The 16525-nt window shown below is 42.0% G+C and overlaps 1 protein-coding gene across 2 annotated transcripts in view; it reads right to left on the bottom strand.

Annotated features, from left to right (window-relative positions):
* The window catches only part of LOC110174011 (stAR-related lipid transfer protein 13-like), a 47891-nt gene that overhangs the window by 17257 nt on the left and 14109 nt on the right, over positions 1–16525 (bottom strand). For both annotated transcript variants that reach the window (XM_055166912.1, XM_055166913.1), the window contains exons 3-6: positions 12102–12183; positions 7712–7775; positions 1577–2916; positions 611–781 (exon numbers count right to left, since the gene is read on the bottom strand). In XM_055166912.1, the coding sequence (XP_055022887.1) occupies positions 611–781; positions 1577–2916; positions 7712–7775; positions 12102–12183 (1657 nt within the window). The remainder of the gene's footprint in view (positions 1–610; positions 782–1576; positions 2917–7711; positions 7776–12101; positions 12184–16525) is intronic.

The raw sequence follows: 16525 nt of genomic DNA, 5'->3' as shown, positions 1-16525 counted from the left end.
TTATTGCACATTCCCTAAAGCCTATGTGCAGTTTTAGTTATAATTATTGCACATCCCTAAGCCTATGTGCAGTTTTAGTTATAATTAATTATTGCACATTCCCTTAGCCTATGTGCAGTTTTAGTTATAATTATTGCACATTCCCTTAGCCTATGTGCAGTTTTGATTGCACAATCCCTAAGCCTTTTTATAATTATTTTTTAACTGCACTATCTGAGTTTAGCAGTTTAACAGCTAGTGGCACAAAAGAATGTTTGAATCTGTTCAGTTTACAGTTTGGGACCCTGAACCTTCTGCCTGATGGCATCAACTCAAACTGACTGTGAAGAACATGGGTTGGGTCATTGATCACCTTCCTGCTGAGCTTCCTAACAGTCTCCTCAAACACAGCCAATCAGTAGAAAAAAGTGATTTTGGTGTTTAGTGGCCCTTTAAGGTAGTCAACAAATATTTACAATTACTCCAATTCACTTTTGCTGCTCTACTGATGATGTTTATTCAGCATTTGTGTCACATATCAACCTGTTTTGTATCTGGGACTAAAACATCCAATCATACAGACTCATGAACACAGCCTTCCTCTTGTGAATGCGTGAGGAGAGGAGCGTACCAGGTCCATCCGTGCTTGTTGGACAGTGAGTACTTCTCCATGATGGCTGTGAGTCGGAGCAGAGAGAACTTCTGCAGGAGGCTGAGCTGGGCCGCAGACTGGTTATTGATCTGCAGAGAGGCGGTGCAGCGGCTCAGGCGGTTGGAGATCTGGAAACTGGGCCAACGTAACCTAATACAAACACAATAAAAGCATAAAATTAGAATGTTGTAGTTACAGAAAACGCCTGTGACAAGAACAAATTATGAAGCACAATATGTTGCTAATGAGAAATATACAAGATAAACGATAATGTTAAAATTACTTTTTGACACTGACATAATAGAAATAAAGCAACATAATCCCAGTGAACCATTATTAAATCTACAGTATTATTACTTATTTGTTGCGGCCTTGGCACAGGGTCTTAACACATTAAATAAATACACATTTGTGTTCAAATATACTTAAATTGTCTTTAATGTGAAAATATTTGGTGTATTTATTCATACTGTACACACTAGTAACTTTTCTGTCAAACTGTTTAACTGTGTAAGTGTTGCCTCACGATTCTGATCAGCACTAAATAGGAAATCCAAAGCTCTTCTGTATCATTTCAAACAAACTCTATGACGACTCGACCTTGGTGAAGTGTTTTTCTTATAATGGATGGAAGTCTGGGGAAAATCAAGCAAGTAATAATCATGTAAGTTTCTGCCTTTTGCCTTTGCACGACTCCTTTTTTGACATTTTTGACTCATGTTACAAAGGCAGAATACAGAAACTGACAAAAAAAGGGTCAAATATTTCTTCATTGTAGCAACTAGTTGTCAAATTTTGGGAGCCCGACCTATTATACTTTTGTCTGGACAAAGCAGAAACTTCGAAGTCATTTCTCTCTGGAGAGTTAAGGTCTTTTGTCTTTGTAGGGCAGTATTGTCCATCCAAAACTGTAAACGACATTCATTTCGAAACATCTTTACTCACCTGTTTGGCCTCGTGAGGGACGCCCCCACCCCAGAGTCCCTCCGCTCCCTCAGCCTGGTCAACTCCGTCTCAGCCAGCGACACTCTATCCCTGTCTCCTTCTCTGTCCCCGTCCCTGTCTCCGTCACTCGGCGTAGTCTGGCTCTCCGTCACCGACTGTCCCTCGAAGTCCAGCGTGATCTGACTGGACGCTTGCAGATTCTCTCCTCTTAACTCTCCGTCCTCTTCGTCCAACCTCGCTCCTCCTCCGCTTCCTGGTAACACGTTCTTCGACCAATGATCAACTATCTGCTGGAGACCGTTCACGTGAAGCAAAATATCGTCCAAGTGGGGGAATAAGTCCTCTTTTTCCAAGTCCATCAAGTCCCCCGTGCTGGCGTACAAATGCGAACCGGGTACGTTGTCGTAGATGCTTATCCTGCTGCCCCTCCTCGAGCAGCATTGCGTAACAGGTCTGGACTCCCTTCGGAAAGCTATGAGTTCGGGATCGAGGTGCACGCCGGCGGGGTGCCAGTTGATGGGCGCAGCAGTGGTTGGCGATAAACTTTCGATCGAGAGCGCTTTGGGGAAGGTGCCTGGCTTGTGGTCCTCGGGTATGTGCACGACCAAATCTTCGTACGAGCAAAATTCGTTCTTCCGATTCTCTTCAGCGACTTTACTCCCGTTCCTGAAAATATCGACGTCTTCCAAATACATCCCGCTTCGTTTGTGGTCGGCCCTGTGAGCTTTGCGTTCCTTTAAGCTCGGCGTGCTCACGGTGCTGTCGCTCGAATGGTTGCCGTCGCTGCCAGATTGAGACGAAGCAAGGTTTTTCGTCGGTACGCTACTTCCGTTGTGCCCATTTACGATGTCGACGCAGTGCAAAGTTTTCAGAGCGTGAGCTTCTTGCGTCAGCACTGGAGCGCTGATTACCAAGTTTTTGCGACTGCCACGTACAGCCCCTCGATGTTGCAGTTTTTCCATGCGTCGGAGAAAGTCTTTCGCCCGATTCGCCTTGCTGTGGTTGTCATAGTGATTAGGAATATTAGTGATTGTGAAAGAAGACTGATCAGGCATGGCGGGAGAGTCCAAGTCTTCCGTGCTTCGTCCTTTCTGCACACTGCCGCCGCTGCTCTCGCTGTGGAGGGAGGAGATTTCGGGTTCGCTCAGGTCGGTCAGCACGCTCTCGCTGCTGGTGGTGGTGCGTAGCGGCGTGTGCTCCTCGCAGTGGCGGGGTCCAGGGTCAGGGGGGTGTCCCAGCAGACAGCCGATGTCCTGCAAACGGGACCATCTCCGGCTGGTCCACTCGAAAGTCCATCGGTCACTGATGGCGAAGACGTCGTCCTCGTCGGAGTCTTCGCTCTAAGGGGAAACAAAGAGGACAGGTGAGGACAGGTGAGAGAATTTATGTCTGCTGCAAATCAACAAAGAACAAAAATAACAAAGAGATAGACCGACCGGGCCGAAATGTGGCTATGGACCTTAACTTCCCTGCATAGGCCTGCATAAAGCTCTAATAACTCTAATAATACTTTAATAGTGTAGTGTGACAAGGGCATTGCACAAAATTAGACTACTTTGAATCTTTACAGGTTAGTGGTAAAATCGGGCTGTAAACGGTCACATTTTTATACAGCGCTTTTCCACCTTCAAGGCACTCAAAGCGCTTTACAACAAGGAACCACTCACCCATTCACACACATTCATACACAGTGTTGGGAAGGTGACTTTTAAAATGTTTTCCCCTACAGATTACAGATTACATACCCCAAAATGTAGTTTGTAACGTAATCCATTACATTACTTAAGGTGAGTAACGTAATCTGAATACTTTGGATTACTTGATTTGCCGTAGAGAAGCAAAGACTCGGATATTATAAGATAAGATATTTTGGCTGCTAAAAGAAATAAAAAGCCCAGACTTGACTTAACCGTATTAAAAATATTATTGATAGAAGAGGAGAAGGAGACACGTTCGCCCAGCATGACTTAGTCCTGTTTTAGTCCTGGTTTAGTCCTGGTTTTAGACCTGGGTTTAGACCTGGTTTTAGTCCTGGTTTTAGACCTGGTTTAGACCTGGTTTAGATCTGGTTTAGACCTGTTTTTTTTCCAGGAATGAGTGGAATTACCAGGAAAAAAAAAAAAAAAAAATATGTATATAGCCCAAAATGTAAAAACAGGAAAATACCACTGTGTAATCCATTCATTTCAACAAAGTAACTGTAATCCAATTACCACTCACTGAAACAGTAACTGTAACTGAATACAGTTACTCATAATTTGTACTCTGATTACGTAACTCCGGCACATGTAATCTGTTACTCCCCAACACTGTTCATACATCAGTGTACGCAGGAACTGGGGGCAAGGTAAGTTAAGTGTCTTGCACAAGGACACAACATATGTGGGAGCTGGAATCGCACCGCCAAACTGTGGGTCACTGGATTTGACCACTCAACCAATATCCCAACATTTATGTCAAGAGCGGAATTTGAACGGCCAACCTTCGGATCAGTGGATAAACGGTTTAACCAACTGAGCTACTGTCGCCCCTAAATTATTTGAATGTCTACAAATAATTTTTCTCAAAATTTTCTGTACTTGTATTATGCAGAGCAGTATAAGACACTTTACACTGCAGTATTCACTTACTGGTGGCAGTAAACTACCACTATAGCCACAGCTGACCTGGGGTAAATGGTGGGTGAAGTGTCTTGCCTAAAGACACAACAACAACAGTTTCCACTAGAACCCATTGTTCCACTGTGGCACCTGATATTTCCAGCGGTCTATCATCCAAGTACAAATCAGACCGGCTTTTTTTAGCTTCCGAGATCTGGGATTTAAAGCAGGTATGGTCCATGGCAGAGCTGGGCATTGTACAGCTCTCAGGACACTTACGGCCCTTTAGTTAGTTTGTTTGTTTGTTTGTTTTTATTTAGATCCCCAATAGCAACTGAAAAACAGCAACTATTCCTCCTGGGGTCGGCGACAGGCTATAAATGCTTTTTTATTATTATTTTTTGTTCCTACAGAAAACAGACAGGATGTACATGCACCACATTGCACGAATGTTTTTACACTCCATGATTCTGTCTCATATAGAGTGTTGCATAACCACATGGTCACTCGCTGCTGGTGCAACACTCAAACCCATCGAATTAGTTTTTTATAAAGCCGTAAAAATATTGGACAAGAAACCATTCTCATTTCACCACTGCACTATTTTAGAGAAGTACAATCTGCTTAATTTTAATAATTTTGTTGATTTTAAATATGGATGTTTTATCTATAAAGTTTTGCATGGACTTGCCCCCCTTCTGTTACAGGATTTTATTAAAACAAAGACCGTCAGTGGGATGGGAACTAGGGCCACAGTCCGGGGGAACTGTGAACACACAGACACACTACATTTGGACAAAGTGTGTCTCAGTTAGAGGCACAACATTTTGGAACATCCTTTACTATTAATAAGAGAAACTCCAACATTTGCCACTTTAAAAGGAAAACCAGACTTGTGGACACTTTTCATTTAGAACTGTCACTTGTTTTTGTTTTTTCTATTAAATTTGTGGTGTCACCTGACGAGGGATTACAGATGGAAATGAGTGTTCTTGCTATAATCTGTCATATTTACTCTGCAGTGTTATGAATGTTCATTAATATGCACTGTCCCTATTAAATCAATAAATAAATTCACACCAACAATAAAAAAATAACAAAAAAATACAAATAATCATGATAATAAAATTAAAAATAATAATACTTTGACTCTGACTGGCCCGTTTAAGCTACTTTGGAATTACAAACTAAACATATTTTTATATATCATTTTACCTCATGCATGGACTAAAGCTGCATTGCTTTTATTTTAGAGGTGTTTTAATTAAACATTTTTGCAAGGTATCCTCACTCTTTCATTGCTTAGTCGTAACATTTACTCTTACCAGCTTGTTAAAATTGTGATTTGATTTGTTTTTATTGTGATTTTAATGTATTTCTTATTCTGTAAAGCACTTTGAATTACTTTGTGTACGAATTGTGATATACAAATAAACTTGCCTTGCCTAAAACACTACTATTTACTGCTTTTTTTTTTTTTTTTTAAATAAAGAAATACAATTAATATTATGCAGAATTGAGTTAAGCATTTTGGACCGGCCCTCCACAATATTTTCTCTTTCTTATGTGGCTCCATGGAAAAAAATAACTATGGTCTTAGCAAGGTTGTTTAACTAATTTGCACTTTGTATAGAGCAACACTATTTTTTAGTTTTTTTTTTGGAATGTAATGAGCCAGTGTGACATAATAATCCGTGTGCACAGGATGTCCCAGAGGCAGATCCTCTGTCACACTGACACAGGAAGGACGCCTAAGTATGTCCGTCAGGAAACAGCTGTACCAATTAGACTTCATTAACAACAATGTGCAGAGATCGTGATGCAATTTGACCCACATAATCCTCTTAGCTCACGTCTCTATAAATAGCGTAACTGCCATTTATCCATATCAGGAATGTTTAGACTTTGACTATCTCAAATATCACCGTTTCTGGGCCGTTAAGTAGAAGTATGCAGGCGTGGTAAAGCGGCCAAAAGTGTTGTGCAAGTAAAAGTAACTGAAGATGGACAAGTCTGTAATGTAAAAACTCACTGTGATAAAGTAAAAAGCGGTCTCATGTAACCATTAAAGGACTTTTATTCTAATTCCAACAGATTTTTTGACCACTTCTTACTTTATCAGAGTAAGTTTTTACATTACAAGCTTGGTCATCTTCACTATCTGTTTTTTTTTTTTTTTTTGATCCTCGTCCTTGAGGAGAAAAATACCCTGAACCTCTCACTTTCTTTGTGTTTTTATAAAAGTAACATTACTAAAATAATATTACTCAAGTGGAAGTACAAAGTAGTGGTCCAAGAATGACTCAAGTACCGTATTTTTCGGACTATAACACGCACTTTTTTTCTTTGGGTGTTTCCTGCGATTTATATATTAAAATGTTCACACTGACAGCCGTTAGAGGGCGCTCCAGTCTTGTGTGTCAGTATCTGATGCTCCTGTTCCTCCTGTACTACTGATGCTTCACTCTCCTGCGCATGTCTCCTGCAGAAAGAGCTGCTGTCCTGCTGCAAGTAGTGAAATATTCAGCCGAAAACAGCAATCGAGCAGCAGAAAAAAAATTTGGGAGTGAGCAAGAAACGGGGATGGAGAGAACAGAGCTTCCTGTGCAATGCAACTTTCCTGGAAGTCACTGGATGAATCGACAAAGCCTGGACTTCAGTGACACCAAAACCATCCTGTCGGGATTCAGAAAGTCCGGAATAATTCTAACTGGAGCTGATGCTGAGTCTGACGACAGCTACACAGAAGAGGAAGCGGCGCTCTGTTTACCTCTGGAGGTCGCGGAGTTGCTCAGCAGTGACACCGAGGATGAAGAATTAAATGGATTTAGTGATTTGGAGTGAGATGGAGAGTTTGGTAAACTTGTTCTGTTCTGTTGTTTATGTTATAGTTTATCTGAAGAACTGTTCATATGTGACGTTAACAGTCTGTTGTTCTCTCTTCTATTGTTATTACTAGAACTTGACTTTCAAGTCTCTGATTTTATAAAATAAATTTCCCCCAAAAAGTGCAGCTTATATATGTCTTTTTTCTTCTTCATTAAGCATTTTTTGGCTGGTGTGACTTATACTCCGGAGTGATTTATAGTCCAAAAAATACGGTAAAAGTACTGGTAATTGAGAACTACTCAAGTAAGAGCAACTTAAAGAGCAATAGATGGGAAGTAACATCTGATTTATAATTTAAAGTTAGTGTAATTGTAAGGACAAAACTGTAAATAATGCAAAAAATCTGGTATTTTCAAACAATAGAAACACATTTTTAAAGAAGACATGCAAGAAACACAAAAGTTCAAATAATTTCATATTGTCAACATTAATTTTTTGGTCACTTACTCAGAGTAGAAAGAGGAACCACAACTTTTACTTGTACTAGTACGTCAATAAAATGTACACAAGTAGGAGTAAAAAAATACTACCTCTGCAGTTATGACCGCAGGCAATTTATGTACAATGAAATACAAACAAAATATCACTTTACTTCATAACAGCAATGTATCTGGGTAATCCATACTGTCAAAAGTATTCCACTTACTTTCTTCTTTGGCAGGTTGACATCGAGTTTCATGGAGGCACACTTGTTTAGCGTGTTGAGTCGCCTGGAACAATGAAACACAAAGAGCTCGTGTTATCTAATCTGGTTTGACATGTACAAATAGACTGCAGGGGCACATGGGAAACTCGGTTAACCCGCGCTGATGCATCGTAATTGGGATAAAGAGCGGTAATGCTGCGGCTCTGGACTGGAGTCTGGCTCGTTACGGAGGTCTGCCGGTCGTGTGTCTTGGCGTTAGCTCCAGCGGTGATGAAGTACTCAATGTGGTTACTCAAAGATGCATTGTGTAACTTTTCTGAAGGAGAGTCTTGCTTTTCTCCGTGGAGATGTTATTGCTTTGTCCGGACTGTTTCGTAGTATGGCATGATACCAGGGGTGGGCAAACTTTTTGACTCGTGGGCTCTAAAATTTGACGAAAGGGCCGGACCAAGGGAATTTTTGAATATTTTTTTAAATTTTTTGGTAATCCACCCCATAAGAGAAGAAAATAACATCGGATCCTGAAATATCCCATAATTGAAAAGCATTACAAAGCATTACAACAAAATATCTGTCTTTCAAGTCTTTCAAGTATTTACTGAAATTACTTTTAAATCGCTGAAAATTATTATTATTATTCAAGTTCTGCGGGTTGGATTAAAAGGGCCGCATATAGCCCCCCGGCCGTAGTTTGCCCACCCCTGTATTATACCGTCGATCTTCATTGATTCAGTTTTTAAGTATCTGAACTTCACTTAACTACTTTACTCTACTTTACGTATTTGATGCTTTAATTTTCTAAAAATTTCTGCAAAATACTTTTACTTTTTACTCTTAAAGGTTGTACAGAGGATTTTTTAAGGGAAGAGAAATACAGCGACAGGCCTTTTACAAATGTTGTGCACGCATGACGCCACCTTCCTCCTCCACACCCCAGTAGAAACACCTCCTCCCGCTTCCTAACTCTAGAAATCACATTTGTTTACAGCCAGTGTTGAAGTGGCCTGTCTAGAAATAATTTAGTGACCGACACGTGAGTATTTAGACCCTTCGTCGACTTCAGTCGTGCAATCGCTGGAAGGAATCTCCAAGAATCACCTCAGTTTGGCTTCGCTCCCCTCCTCTTCTTCTTTCAGCGACCTCAAAAACAGACTGTCTTTTGCAGCGAACTGGTCGTGGAGTCTCGTCCACCATCGCAACAAACTTTGTGCGAATTGCGAGGAAGCTGCAGTTTGAAAAAGCCTCTAAGAACCGCTGCATAAACCACGTAAACCCTGCATGCCGGCGAGTCAGTTACACTAGAAACATAACGGAGTTTGATTGACAAACTAACAGCCAATAGATAAAGAGGGAGCCTCGTTATCTATTGGCTGATGTTTATCTGGCCCCACCATGTCCACAGTTGATAGATTTTCATTATTTTTGTTTTAGTCATCATAATTACAAAGCTACTGCATCTCTGTAATGGTATTTTAAACTTTCATTGACAATTTGAAACCAAAAACAAAAAAATCCTCCATACAACCTTTAAACTATTAAGTATTGATATATCGCCAAGAGTATTTTTTTGGAATATTTTATTCAATTATTTTGTTACAGAGCTACTGTTTTGTTGCTTGTTTAGTGGAAGGAAACTTGTTTATGTAACATATTTGACATTTTCACAGTTTTGATGATTAAAATGTTTGTGTTTCATATGAAAAAAAAAAAAGGTTTAAAAAAGACTTTTACTATCACAGCCACGATTTAGCCTTTATTTTTTCTGAACCGTATCGAATCGATTTGAAATATATCATATCGAATCTAAAGTGCACTGTATCGAGATATGTATCGTATCGGCAACTTCTTAATGATTCCGAGCTTTATTTAAGAGTAAAAAGTAAAAGTATTTTGCATAGGTTTTTAGAAAATTAAAGCATCAAATAAGTAAAGTAAAGTAAAGTACAGATACTTAAAAAACAAATGAACCAAAAACACAAATGTACCTTTAAGTAAACTACAGATACTTTTACTTTGTTACATTGCACTACCTTATCTTTAAATATTTATTCATTTTTAGCACAACTCAGCGAAAAAATCCATAGATCCATAACTGAACAGGAAGTAGTGACACCAACAGTGCGGTAGTCGAGCGTTTTGTGCCCTCAGCCAATCGTAAAAATATATTTACACCTCATCTGAAACGCACCAACAATGATTGACTCCCACTGCCCACGCACGACAATACAGGCTCGAGAGTTGAAAGCGCTCGCTCCACAAACACAGAGCTATTTTAGATTGTGTGATTACAGAGCAGCTCGTGACTGCAGCTGTTTCTCCGCTTGACTCCATTGTGTCGTTACGAGACACTGGTTAGCACTGGGTTAGCAAAAAGGTTAGCAAAACAAGTTCCCATGATTGTCCCGGGGAGATAAAGACGCTACAGAGCTTCTGAAGGCTAAAATAAAACTCTGCTAATTGAAGAATCTGTGTGAACTCTTGTTTTATGATCTGACTGTTCCACACTGCGAAAAAAAGAAATGTCTAACAATTTTGTGCTTTACATCGCTTCATGAAAAATGTGCCTTTTTAAATCTGACTGTTTTAAAATTATTTCCATCTGGTATCAACATATTTTTTTGTTTATTATATTTTTCGGGCTGTAAGTCGCACTTTTTTTCATGGTTTGGGCGTTTCCTGTGACTTATACTCCGGTGCGACTTATATATTAAAATTTTCAGACTGACAGCGGGGAGAGGCTCTAGTCTTGTCTGTCAGTATCTAGTACAATCTAGTATTTCTCCTGTACCACTGTCACTTCACTCTACTGCGCATGTCTCCTGCAGAGAAAGCCGCTGTCCTGCTGCAAATAGTGAAATATGGAGCAGAAAATGGTAATCGAGCAGCAGAAAGAAAGTTTGGAGTGAGCGAGAAACTTGTGAGGGACTGACGGAAAACGGGGATGGAGAACACAGCTTCACGGGCGACTGGGAGGATGCACCATGTAACTTTCCTGAAGTCACTGGATGAATCGACAAAGCCTGAACTTCAGTGACACCGAAACCATCTTGTCGGGATTCAGAAAGGCCGGAATAATTCTAACTGGAACTGATGCTGAGTCTGACGACAGCGACACAGAAGAGGAAGCGGCGATTTATTTACGTCATGAATCTGTGGTTTATCTCCGGAGGTCACGCAGAAGTGACACTGAGGATGAAGAATTCAGTGGATTTAATGATTCGGAGTGAGATGGAGAGTTTAGTAAACTTATGTTCTGTTAATTCGACATTTTTGACATTGCGCCTTATAATCTGATGCACTTTATAGTCCGAAAAATACATGAAGTTGTAATATGAAACTTTTTGAGAGAGGGAATGACACTTTCATTATTGTTTTGACTTTAAAGGTCCTGTATTACAGAAGATTGACTCTTGTTGTTCTTGTTTCATTCACACATGTTTGAGTAACTCTTTATTATTAGTCTGTTTACATCTCCAAAGCTCAAAATGCATTCATCTGTTCAGTCCTGTGTGATGTCACATAGTACTTGGAATTGGAGGCACCACGTTTTGGCAAATCTTCCTAGTTCACACTTAAATTGGCACATTAAAGGACCAGGAAGAGTAGACGATGTCATTAAAGCACAATATACAGTAGCAAAAGCAGCAAAAAAGAGCTTATTTAGTGTTTAGTTTCACTTTAAAGGTGCATTGTGTAACTTTTCTGGTGGAAGGTCTGTCAAATTTTTTTATTCGTTATTGCTTTGTCTGGAAAGTTTCACGGTATTAAACCTTTTTATCTTCACTGAGACCAAACCAGACCAGTTTTTAAAGGTATTTTTGAGCAATAAAACCACCTGTAATTGAATAAATGTAAGGTAGAGCTGTTTAATGTCACACTGTGGAACATTCCAGGCCATAGAAACAAGCATTTGATGGATTTCCAACAACGAAAAGTTACGTAGTTCGCTTTTAACTATTAATACTATTCAGTACTACTCTTGTTTTTGAAAAGTACAGACACACACTGTTCAGAAGTGGGGCTCCTCTGTGCTGGCGTAACGGACAGTAAAGGGCTTCGTTGCGTTTCCACGGCGACGTTGGAAAGTCACAGGGAGGTGGAAGTGTTTCTAATGGAGCACTATTTCTGCCGGGACACGTCGGAATGCAGATTCAGGCTTCGGGGCACTACATTGTAAAGCACTATAGAGGCACCAGACGTGTTCATTATGTAAGACTGTCACTGTGGAGGTTTGCTTGTTCTCCCTGCGTCTGGGCGCTTTCCCTCCAGCTGCTCCTGTTTCCCAATAGGCTTAACCTTCAGCTAGGTACTCCTCACCCTGATTTCAAGTTGTGGAGATGCCCTCTGCCACGTGGGCACGGGAAAAGACGGCCAAATAGAGAGGAATTACCTGCACAGAGGTTCTACCAGGTCTTTATCCAGAAAGTCATGGTCCTTCTTCACCGGCCTGATGTCGATGGGGAACTGGGAATCTGGAAATACAAGAGGAGAAGAATCCATGTATCATTCCTTCATTTGTTTTTCAAAAAAAACCAAAACGTTTTCTTCATTATTTGTCTCCAAAACCAAAATGAAAAAACAGATAACGATAAGTTTTTTAAATTTTCGGCCGTTTCCCGTTTCCGTGACTTAAACTGCATATGGATCAAACGGACTGATGTGGTTATGGTTTTTATTTTGTAAAGTTGAGTTTATGTATGTGTGTGTGTAACTTGTACAATGTTTGGAGACGTTGGGTTTGATCTGTGCAGTGGATGTGAGCTCCTCAACGCTGGTGAGAACCTCCCGAGTTTCCTCTGCTAAAGGAGCTCAACCAGGACACTCCATGTGATCATGTCACAGGGACATGAGTGTCCCGGTTTCTCAGCGCGGATGTAAACACAGTATCCTGAATACTGACACAACAGTTATGGATAATAACTGGAATACTGATGTGCACAGGCCCGGCGTCTCATGTCGGTAGATGAGGCGCTCGCCCAAGACGCCACGTGTGTCTGAGGCGCCATCTAGTTGTGGCCGTCATCAACTGGAATTTCCACTGACCGAAATGTATGATAGAATAACAAACTGTACGAGCTCATTAAAAACACTTCAATTCATGTTGTAATGCTCCAGACTGAACCAGGACTAAACCAGGTCCGGGACCAGACTGGAACCAGACCGGGACTGAGACCAGGACCAGACCAGGACCAGACCGTGGTTGAGACCGGGACTGAGACCGGACCAGACCGGGACTGAGACTGTACCAAACTGGGACCAGACAAGGGCTGAGACCAGGACCAGACCAGGACCAGACCGAGATCAGACCGGAACCAGATCGTGATTGAGACCAGGACTGAGACTGGACCAAACTGGGACCAGACTGGGACTGAGACTGAGACCAGACCAGGACTGAGACCAGGACTGAGACCAGGACCAGACCAGGACCAGACCGTGGTTGAGACCGGGACTGAGACTGTACTAAACTGGGACCAGACAAGGGCTGAGATCAGGACGAGACCAGGACCAGACCGAGATCAGACTGGGACCAGACTGGGACTGAGACCGAGACCTGACCGGAACCAGATCGTGATTGACACCAGGAAAGAGACTGGACCAAACTGGGACCAGACTGGGACCGAGACTGAGACCAGACCAGGACTGAGACCAGGACCTAGACCTGGACCAGACCGTGATTGAGACCGGGACTGAGACCGGACCAGACTGGAACTGATACCAGGACTGAGGCCGGGACCCGACCAGGACCAAATCATGATTGAGACCAGGACTGAGACTGGACCAAACTGGGACCAGACTGGTACTGAGACCGAGACCAGACCAGGAGCAGACCAAGACCAGACCGGGACTCAGACCGGGACCGAGACTGGAACTGAGACCGGGACCAGACCAGGACTGAGACCGAGACCAGACTGGGACTGAGACTGGGATTGAGACCAGGACTGAGACTGGGACCAGACCAGGACTGAAAACGATTCAGTTCAGTTCAATTCTACAAATCGTTATCTGTTTTTTCACTTTGGTTTTAGAGACAAATAGTCAAGAAAATTGTTGTTTTTTCGATTTCTTATTTTTGGTTTTATTTTGAAAAACTAATGAACGAATGACACACGGATTTACAAGTCCCTTTTTCAGAAAACCCTGGACAAAAGTGAAACCGGAGACGTCTCAAACCACAGCGCTCTCGTATCACGCCCATAAACTTGTTTGCGACTAATTCAAAGAGACGGATCGCAGTATTCCGCGGTGGCCTCCTCTTACGTAACTCCTGAGAGCATTTCCAGAAACGCTCCGACATTCCACCGCGCTCATGAGAAGTCGTAATGTTTTTATGAAAAGCATCGGAACGCGCGGACACAAAACCCGGACTGTTCCCTCACCCATGGGCTCCCGGGGCTCGGTTCGTCCCGAGAATAGAATGCATCGTCTGTGACATTTGTGATTCACGACCGCCCGGGAAAAAACAGATTCCAGAATTTCCCGCAGAATCCCTCTTTTGTCTCGGCTGCACAGAGGGTTAGAGAGAGGACTGGACGGGCTTCAGACGGAGAAGATGACAGAGAGACGAGAGGCGACAGTCGAGTTGTTATGTAAAAGTGTAAAAAAAAAAAGAAAAATGGAAAAGATACTCGAGGAAAAAAAATACTTGAATAAAAATAAAAATATCACCAGAATTTGTGTATCATTCGTTCATTTATTTTTCAAAATAAAACCAAAAATCTAATATTTTCTTCATTATTTTGTCTCCAAAACCAAAATGAAAAAACGGAACTGAACCAGGACTGAACTAAGACTGAACCAGGACTGAATCAGGTCTAAACCAGGACTAAACCAAGACTGAACGAAGACTGAACCAGGACTGAACCAGGACTGAACCACGACTGAACCAGGACTGAACCAGGACTGAACCAGGACTAAATCAGATTTGAACAAAGACTAAACCAGGACTGAACCGGGACTAAACCAGGACTGAACCACGACTGAACCAGGACTAAACCAGGACTGAACCAGGACTAAACCAGGACTGAACCAGGACTAAACCAGGACTGAACCAGGACTAAACCAGGACTGAACCAGGACTAAACCAGGACTAAACCAGGACTAAACCAGGTCCCAGTCTCAGTCCCGGTCTGGTCCCGTTCTCAGTCCTGGTCTCCGTCTGGTCTGGGCTGGTCTGGTCCTGGTCTCAGTCCCAGTCTGGTCCAGATCTCAGTCCTGGTCTCAGTCCTGGTCTCCGTCCTGGTTGGGCCTGGTCTGGTCCTGGTCTCAGTCCCAGTCTGGTCCAGATCTCTGGTCTCAGTCCCAGTCTGTGCGGTCTCAGTCTGGTCTCAGTCCTGGTCTCATTCCTGGTCTCAGTCCTGGTGTCCTGGTCTGGTTGGTCTCAGTCAGTCTGTCCAGTCTCAGTCCTGGTCTCTGGTCTGGCCAGTCTGGTCCAGATCTCAGTCCTGGTCTCAGTCCCAGTCTGGTGCAGATCTCAGTCCTGGTCTCAGTCCTGGTCTCAGTCCTGGTCTCATTCCTGGTCTCAGTCCTGGTCTCCGTCCTGGTCTGGGCCTGGTCTGGTCCTGGTCTCAGTCCCAGTCTGGTCCAGATCTCAGTCCTGGTCTCCGTCCTGGTCTGGGCCTGGTCTGGTCCTGGTCTCAGTCCCAGTCTGGTCCAGATCTCAGTCCTGGTCTCAGTCCCAGTCTGGTGCAGATCTCAGTCCTGGTCTCAGTCCCGGTCTCCGTCCCGGTCTGGTCCTGGTCTGAGTCCTGATCATGGACAGTCTACGCAGGAGCACCTCTGGGCCCGTCCCGACACGCAGTCCTGTTTTAGTCGTGTTTTAGTCCATTTTATTAAGTCAAGTCTCAAGTCCTAAAAATAGTGACTCAAGTCTGGCTCGAGTCCAAGTCATGACTTGCAAGTCCCAACCTCTGGTCAAAAGTCTCACAATAACATCTTAGGCCCTCGCAATATATCAAATTACAAGTTCCTTTGCTTAAGTTTTTTGTTTTAGGACAGCATCAACTAAAAAATCCAAGGGAACTACATAGACCATGATCCTTTGCTTCATTTCAGCACAGACAGCATGAAGAAATGATGTTAGTCAGCACTTTAAATCTTAGTTCTTTGGATGATGATAGAAAAGACAGACCAAAGGACTGTCAGGGCATTTTAAAAGGAAAAAAATAGCGCAGAATCGACAAAATATCACAATAAATATCATACCGTGACATGCACATCGTGAAAATATTGTATCGAGGGATTTGGATATCGTTACATCCCTAGTAAAAAGTAAAAGTGTTCATAAGTGTATATATTTTGAATTCTAATAAAGCTTCAAATGGTAGTGATTTTGATACAGATTTGGGCTGAATTTTGTTCAACAGAAACAAATTAATCTGTTTTTTGTATCTGTTTTATTTATTTATTTTTTTTTGTTCAAACTTCCAGCAGGTCTCAAACTATAATAAAAATACTTCTACTTTTCAGTCTTGCTCAAAAATGTAGAAAAATAAAAGTAAAAATCCACTTTAAAATCTACTCGTGTAAAGCACATTTACCAAAAATCTATATCTAGAGGAGCATTGTGTAACTTTTCTTTTGTTATTGCTGTGTCTGGAATGTTTCACAGTGTGGCATTAAACCTTTCTATCATCATGGAGACCAAACCAGACCAAGGTACAGGTCAGATCTGCGGCGAGGCGACCCCGCTCACAGTCATAATGCTGTTTTTCAACGTATTTTTGAGATTAAAACCACCTGTATGTGAATAAAAGTAAAGTAGAGCTGATTAATGTCACACTGTGGAACATTCCAGAGCAATGCATCTTTAAGTAG

Source organism: Boleophthalmus pectinirostris, unplaced genomic scaffold (genome assembly GCF_026225935.1).
Source record: "Boleophthalmus pectinirostris isolate CB_2022bp ecotype Guang Dong unplaced genomic scaffold, ASM2622593v1 HiC_scaffold_9, whole genome shotgun sequence".
Classification (NCBI taxonomy): domain Eukaryota; kingdom Metazoa; phylum Chordata; class Actinopteri; order Gobiiformes; family Gobiidae; genus Boleophthalmus; species Boleophthalmus pectinirostris.
This window is presented reverse-complemented; position numbering and strand designations above follow the sequence as displayed.